At 30.1% G+C, this 8,572-nt stretch overlaps 1 protein-coding gene across 1 annotated transcript; it reads left to right on the top strand.

Moving 5' to 3' along the window:
• The first annotated feature begins 1,439 nt into the window (after nucleotides 1–1,439).
• Nucleotides 1,440–6,781, top strand: LOC139892090 (protein S-acyltransferase 10-like). The gene is given in 12 exon segments (XM_071875125.1): nucleotides 1,440–1,672; nucleotides 1,801–1,915; nucleotides 2,281–2,355; nucleotides 2,461–2,529; nucleotides 3,120–3,136; nucleotides 3,139–3,262; nucleotides 4,074–4,107; nucleotides 4,419–4,528; nucleotides 4,619–4,705; nucleotides 4,846–4,929; nucleotides 5,446–5,511; nucleotides 6,445–6,781. Coding segments are annotated over 12 exon segments (1,050 nt in total). The 5' UTR covers nucleotides 1,440–1,578; the 3' UTR covers nucleotides 6,620–6,781.
• The last annotated feature ends 1,791 nt before the right edge of the window (nucleotides 6,782–8,572 follow it).

Raw genomic sequence — 8,572 nt, 5'->3', positions numbered from 1 at the left:
TTAAACTAATTTTGTCTGTTCTTTGTGAATTGATTTCGACATATATCATTTGTTAGAGACAGAAGGCAAATTCAGTTAAAGTTTTAGGTAGTGGTATGATCCGATCAAATCATATAATTCGTTGTTATAATATATAAATATATAAATATATAAATACTAATAATTCTATTAATATTTTTAAAAATATATAATAAGGACAATTATAGTTATAGTAATGATATTAAATTGTATTACGTTACATAATATAATGATAATTACAGCAAAAATAATGATTTTTAATAATGATGGTAATAATATTTAATATCAATAATAATCTTAATCATAATAATAATTTAAAATGATAAAATAATATTTTTAATGATAATATTAGTAGTAAAAATGGATATGTATATAATTCATATCCATGTATTATATATTAAAATAATAATATTAATAATTCTGATATTAAGATTAATACTAATTATACCAAAGTGATATTAGTATAATAACTATATTCTGATTTGTTTACATAACCATCGTGTGTTGCAATCGTTTACTAAATGAATCCGAAACCAAATATGTATACACTCAATATGCTTTATATATATATATATATATATATATATATATATATATATATATATATATATATATATATATATATATATATTTTAAATACAAATTATATCTTTAAACCAATAAAACTATTATTATAATATATTTACAGTTAATATTAATATATACATAAATGTTCGTGAATCGTCGAGAAAAGTCGAAGGGTTAAATGAATTCATATAAACAGTTCAAACATTTATGAGACTCAACATTATAGACTTTGCTTATCATGTCGAAATCATATAAAGATTAAGTTTAAATTTGGTCTGAAATTCCCGGGTCATCACAAAACATATCATTAAACTATTTCGTTTAAACAAACTCGTAGTTCCACGATTCATTTCATTAGTTTCACTTAAAATCTAAATTTTAAATTTTTGAAGTATTTTTATAAACACTGAATGACGACTCCTTGTGGTCTAGCCCCCCAAAAAAATGGTAGATTAAGGGTGCATTTGTTTGCCTCTTAATGGAATGATTCAGTGTTGAATGCTGAACCATTCAACATTCAGTGCGTTTGGTTCTGACACTTGAATGACATTTACGCAGTTTATATTGTTCATTCTAAATGATTATCAAACAGCTTATTTTTATTCAGAACAAAATTTATTCAGAGGCTTTGAATCATTCAGATTCTGAACCATTCAGTGTCAAATCATTCAGTTTTATCAAAAGCACCCTAAATTACATTAGGGTTGGTACTTTCAATTGATTAAGGTAATTTCTTTAAAATCAGGGGTATTTTTGCAAAAGAAGGGTAAAATGAAGGTACCAGGCTGCAATTATCTCATGACTAGACGACGCCTCTCTTCCCACACCTCCATCCAATCTTGACCTGTGTCCTCACCCTCGCCTTCTTTTTTCCTTCCCACAATCAAAGCTGCTGCTGTTAATAAAACCTAGTGATATGCAATCGTCATAAAGTTAGGGTTTCATTTTCTATTCACTAATTAATTATTAATTAAAATTAAATTAATTACTCAAATGACAATTATGGAATGCTGCGTTCCATCTCGTGACACGTCAGATCGTTTCTCCGACCGATGTTTCCACGTCTTCCCCTGTCTCTCTGATCCCGGTAATATACACTCTCTATATTTATATTTATATTTATTTATGTATATGATATGATGTGGTATCTTATCTTATGATTGTGAATATTCGTGTGATTAATATGAATTTGGATTTGAATTGTACTATCTGCAGTTAGAAGATCTACGTTGTGTTTGAGATTAGCTTTAGTGATGCTACATCTAATCTTCGTTGGTTTCCTTTTTATTTTCGATGAAGAATTCATCGAAAAATCGAAACAACAGCCTTGGTAAGCTAATACGCATTGCACAATCAGTGTTACACACACTTATATAGTACTACAGTATAAGCTAAGTGTAGTAATTACTTTATGTAGATTAATAAATCAGCTTTTTATCTACACTAGAAAACAGAGAATAAGTATCCCTTTCCTGTTGGTTTAAATTGATAGCTTACATATATACAAATACAATTAGTAATTTAGTAATAATTTATATAGCTAATAATTTGTAATTATTCAACGTCTAGGTCAAACGATAAGTTTGGACAACCTAGATTAAAAGTCTTAATTTTGATACGACTTACAATAGTTTTTCAATTTGTTTAACTTGTCTTACAATTGTCTGTGTAATAATAATTCGTAACTTTTTACAGGTACACGTCGATTTATTTGCTTTTGGTTGTTGCTACATTAATTCAGTACTTCTTTACTTCTGGTTCTTCTCCGGGGTATGCGATCATCATCTTATGTTATGTATTTAATTAAAAGATGTATAAATTTATGTTTGTGAGAATGTATTGGTGTTATGTATAAAAGTTGTATACTTCATTTAGGTACGTGCTTGATGCAATGAGAGATTTTGCTAAAACAGAAGCTTCGTTAAGGGCGTCAGAGATTTCAAAGTAAGCGCTTATTCCAACTTTTAAAATAGTACCGTGTTTACTTTCTATTTCATACTATAGTCTTGTTTGGAGTTACATTTTGATAACAATGTCTGATTTTTGTGATTTGAAATTCTAATAAGTTTTTGTAGTCCAGATAAATTCATTATGTTTGTGATTATCTTGTTCCATACTCAGCAACACCTAGTATTTATGAGTATATCTAAAGACCTATCTACCCATACTTTTAACATAATTGAAAAACTTTTACTTCTATTTGTTTGTCATTTATCTATTAAACCTCAAATGGTTTTTGAACACACTCACTTCTGATTATTAGTTTATTACTAGTTCTAACTCAATCAAGTACATTAAAACATTATCTTTTACCCGGTTTATTACAGCTAATTAGCTGACTTATACTGATTATAAAGTATCACACAGTAACAATCAAAACAAACTTCTGTACTCCTAAATATTCATCATCTCTTGTATGTATGTGTGGTAGAGTGTAGGTTATGTTGATTGTGTTTTTCAATATTTGTGTTTTTCAATATATAATTGTATCTGATTGTGGCATCTTTCTTTGTTTATTGATGTGAATGATCAAGCAAAGACAACCTGCTACAAGCAAAAATGGTAGTGTAGTTGTGACATTAGACAGAAACCAAGTGGAAGAAAATCTCTTGGGGAATAATCCGATGAATTGGACAACGATGGTGATGGAAATGTACCCGCCTGGAACATCGGTCAGGTAGTATTAGTAGTGCGTTATCTTTTAGTTCATGCATCTATATATGTGCATTTGGTTATATTTAAATATATTAGTTGATTACAATATAGCATTTTCTAATCGAGTGGTCTATAATTAACACTTTCATTTAACATTATTGTTTTGCCAAATCTGAACTTCAGTGCTACACATATTGGAAAAACTTTTAACAAATTAAATAACATACAATTTAAATGGTAACAACATTCAGATCCTCCAACTACCATTGCCTGATTTGTCCTCCACATGAAATTCATGTTATCTATTTATAATATTTAAAAACAATATCTTCTGCACGACCATAATCTAGCTTTGTGACTGATGCGGAAATTAGTTGTATTAGATTGTTTTCCAAATTTGATCAAACTTTAATCTTGTAAATTTGGTTCATAATTCTCTTGTCCGGGTCTTCAACACTCAACTTTAGATAATTTATCAAGTTCTTATATTTGCACTAATTGACTACAACGCTAGTAATATTTTCACTTTGTACCTATTATTTTTCATGTCTACTTGCCAACTGCTCATTCAGTTGCCAACTTAAAGATTCAGCCGTGTCCCTATGTTTTCTAGTAAATTGATTAAGTTAGATTTTGAATCATGTTCCATTTGTTATGCAATAAACCTTCTTTGAATGCTTTGTGCTAGTTTTTTCACAGCTACATGGCTATAGTTTACGTACAATATTGTAATAGTTAATACTATCATCAAATCAAAATATTCATTATTACATATATGGAAATAACACTACACTGAAGGTGAATCTTTACTGACAGATTTTTGTTTGTTTCAGGACATACACCTGCGCGTATTGTAATGTTGTACAGGTAGTTCACTTATTTGTGTTTCTCTTTCGTAGAACCTACTTGGTACTCGTAGAAATCTCACTTGCATGATAACTAAAATTCTCAAAATTTATGGAATTTAAAGCGAGTTACTTTAATACGTCTGCAGTTTGATAGGTACCAAGTAATGATCAATGATTAATTTGATAGAAAGAGATGAATAAATTATATCCTCTTAAATTTTCTTTAATGTTTCACACCAAAACTTTAGAATCTGATACGGAAAAGTTTTCATAAGAGCATCTGAAATTTGTAGCCACCAAAATTAATGAGTTGGTGGAATATTATTGCAGCCTCCAAGAACAAAACATTGCCATGATTGTGACAGATGTGTTCTTCAGTTTGATCACCATTGTGTTTGGCTTGGAACGTGCATAGGACAAGGCAACCATTGTCGATTTTGGTTTGTCCATCTTCCGTATTTTGTATTTTAGATCTAACCAATGATTTCATACGATATGATTTTTTTTTTTTTTGGTTAAATGATTAATAGGTGGTACATTCTTGAGGAGACAGCCTTAAGTATTTGGACTGGCATTTTGTATATTAAGTACCTACAAGCTCATTTTGAAAAAGCATGGTATGTTATCCCATTTCACTGTTCTAATAACTTGAAAAGTGAAACGAAAAGCCTTTACAAATTACTCATTTTTTTTTATTTTATTTTGTTTGGTTTATCATATTAAAAGAGGGTTCATAATATTTGTTAATTTCGTTCAGGTTGGTGGATGTGATCATGATTATTTTGCTCTCTATGTTGTCAATTGGATTGATATTTCTTCTCCTTCTCCTGCTATTTCATAGGTGAGTTTTTGTTCTTGAAATTCTGTAAAAAACTATCATGTGTATCATACTATCGTCTGCATCATTAATAGGCAATCATAATTTTAGCCATGATATATTGACTTCTTTAGGTATGCTAAACATTTATTATTAGATTTCCCAGATCATTATTTTATTATTTAGTACTTTAAGTCAATGCGAGTTTCATGAATGAATAAGATTTAGTACCATTATTGGTTGTGATGTTGTCAGATATTAGAAATCATTACTAAATGATAAGCGTTTTAGCTCGAATGATAATATACAATGGTCATTTTATATATTAGTATGTAAAATAGTGGGAATCGACCAACCAATAAAGCACTTGATGTTTGTTATCTTTACTGCTTAAAAAGAGAAGAAGCATATAAAAGATAATATTCAACAGCATGTTTATTTTCATCTGATTATGATTATGATTATCCAGTATTACATAATTACATAATCAAATTTCAAAAGAGAAGCACTCATCTGAACTTCTTCTTTCTATGTTTTCAGCTATCTAATTGTGACGAATCAAACCACTTATGAGCTAGTGAGACGTCGTCGTATACCATATCTGAGGTTGGTTGATTAACTTTTGCTTTCTTTGCATGTTTTTGTTAACATCTAAAAAAAATTTAAACTCAAGTTTTTATTAAGAATGACTATCTTGTTAACACATTTTCATATCGATCACTATGTTGTCTATTCCACCTTATTGTTTACATGCTGTCTATTACATTACACCTATTATTTGAGGTATAACTTCAATGAGTCTTTGGATGGAGAAAATTGTGCGGTTGGTCCCTGTCGTTTACATGAAATGGGGTGTTTGGTCCCTGAACTTCATTTTCGGGGTTGTTGGTCCCTGTGATTTTCAAAACACGCGTGGTTGGTCCCTGTCAGGGACCAACAACCCCGAAAATGAAAGTTCAAAATAGGTGTAGTTGGTCCCTGTCAGCGACCAACCACACGTGTTTTGAAAATCACAGGGACCAACAACCCCGAAAATGAAGTTCAGGGTTCAAACACCCCATTTCATGTAAACCACAGGGACCAACCGCGCAATTTTCTCTGGAAATGGGTTGGGCCTACCTGTAATATTTATTCAATCTCTCAAAAAGCTATATATTCGACCCCTTTTAATGAAGTGATTTAGGTGGTGATTTATGCTTCTGAATATTCTTCATACGTCTTCAGACCATTTGAGAAATTTCCTTTTTTTGCTAAATTCTTTAGCTTAACCCAAGTGACCAGTTAGAGTTCACACACAACTCAAACTGACCATCTATAAGTAAATGGGTCCAAAACTTGAACTTGCAACATTTATGTATAATCTGTATAGCTAATATTCCTCAATTATATGTATTATATGGTTAAATACACAATACAAAACTAGAGAAGGAACCTAAAACTATTTTAGAGTTGTTTCATTAAATATGATTTAATTGAAGTGCCATTTGTGAATTTTCAATATCTTGAGTGGACTAACATACGCTTGTAATAAATGTGCAGATCGATCCCAGAAAGGGTATATCCATTCAGTAAAGGTGCATGTAGAAATCTATACAACTTTTGCTTTGCAAGAACAAGCATATATGCAATGGAACCATTACCGAGTACAGCTGAGCTAGAGCAGATGTCGGTACCATATACTTGTTATGATGTTGTATCATGTAGATGTTGCTAGACTTATTACTTGTGTGCATAAACTTGTTTCTTCATTTATTTCTTGGTTTCCAAACAAGAGTTTGTTGTGCTAAAATTAGTTTTTGACCATATTATTGTTTGCATATGACTACGAAGTGATCTTTTTTTTTTTTTTTCATTAAGGAAAAATTCAATTGTATCAGTGCTATGATATTCTAGTCTGATTAGCCTAATAGCCTCTTTAATTTCCTGATTCAACGTCTTTTTGTTCACATGATTCTAATACTGATTTACTGATTATGTTTTAATAATAAGTATACTAATACTAATGGTAAATCCAAAAGCTAATTTATGGGAATTTTGACTGAATATGAAAGATATCCTTGATGAAAGTTTATATAGTTTTTAAATCTGATCTGTTTTATGTATGTACTAGATTATAACATGTGACTTCACGGGATTGAAACACGATTTAACGAGATTGAAACACTACTTAATATTATTATTGCATACAATATATGACAAATGTATATGGAAAAAAGTATACACTAATTGAACTGTATCGAGTAACATATATAAATCATAAAGATCATTGAATCCACGAATTAATCATATCAAAGTAAAAGTACAATTTATATTTCGTTGTAGAAATAAAATAACATTTGTAATGCTAACCATATACTAATTGGTTTCAAATTTATAGTTATACTTTTTGACGAGCTTGTCAAAAAAGTAATAGATGCCATAACTTTATTTAAGGTATTTACTTAAGTGTTCACTACAAAGCCAACACATATTGTTTTGATTATGAGTATCTCAATGGTATGGAGTAGCAAACTATAGTATTTACGGATTGAATATTAGGTTTTAAGGATATGTATTGAATGATGGGGGTACTAATTTCATATAAAATTTCAATTATATAGTGAATCACTATAATTGATATAGAAGATATAGATAGATTCTATCAAATAAACATTTCATTGTATGAAAGTATTGGATATTTTGATATGAATTTAAGCACAATAGTATTGGATATTTGGAATAGAGATCATTCATCAACCAATTACTACACAAATCCTTAAGTTTTGTTACACAAAACTATAGATGTCAATTTAACTCATCAACTTGTGAATGGGTTGATCCAGATTGTACTTTTATATAAATAAAAGGTGTCAAAATAGTTTCTTTATGAAATGGGTCAAATGGGTTTCCCTTTGAATCTATCGAATCCAACAAGAAATAAACCCGTGAAGGATATTATCCTGACGTATAAGCTCATGTGACGTATAGCTAAATAAATGAGCTTATAAACTTTCCAATATTTCGATATATTTACGTAATTATGTTAAAAGAAACTGCCAGTCTCCGAGTTGATAAATTGCAATGAATAACGTTGATAAATCATCCTTAATCAACTAGTGTATGTATACACACCGGGTGATGGGTCCGGTAACGTGTTATCTTACAAAATTGAGAATTGATCCGGAAAAAACTCTTTAAAAGAGACGGTCAATGAAAAATTGAAAAGGGTCGGTCCTCGAGGTTGATTGTTATGGTCCGTCCTGTTTTTCTTCGGTTGGTTTTGTTCCTTGTAATTTCGTTTATTATTCGGATTTTTGTTTGATTAATATGTTTGTAAATTCTTTTCGGGATGTGGAGGTGCGAGCCTTCCCGTTTTCCCCTAGTCTTTTTGTATTCTCTGTTGATAGCGTTTTCTTTTGGAAACCGTCTTCGTTTCTATATGAGTTTTCGTTTTTTCGCCAAAAAAAAAAAAATGTAGACGCGCATATTTAGCAGTTACAAATTCGTAATCTGAAAGAAACAAAATCAACAATAATTGTTATATCTACACTCAATACGTGGAGGTCAATTTTAGATGGTTGTTCAAATCAAAGGTGACTGTCAATGCTCGAAATTAATTTCCAAGTGACAACCAATAGTTAAAAATAGTACGGAGTATATTGATAACTAGATACTTTAGTTCGAGAGA

The sequence above is a fragment of the Rutidosis leptorrhynchoides genome, chromosome 2 (assembly GCF_046630445.1).
Source record: "Rutidosis leptorrhynchoides isolate AG116_Rl617_1_P2 chromosome 2, CSIRO_AGI_Rlap_v1, whole genome shotgun sequence".
Classification (NCBI taxonomy): Eukaryota; Viridiplantae; Streptophyta; class Magnoliopsida; order Asterales; family Asteraceae; genus Rutidosis; species Rutidosis leptorrhynchoides.
This window is presented reverse-complemented; position numbering and strand designations above follow the sequence as displayed.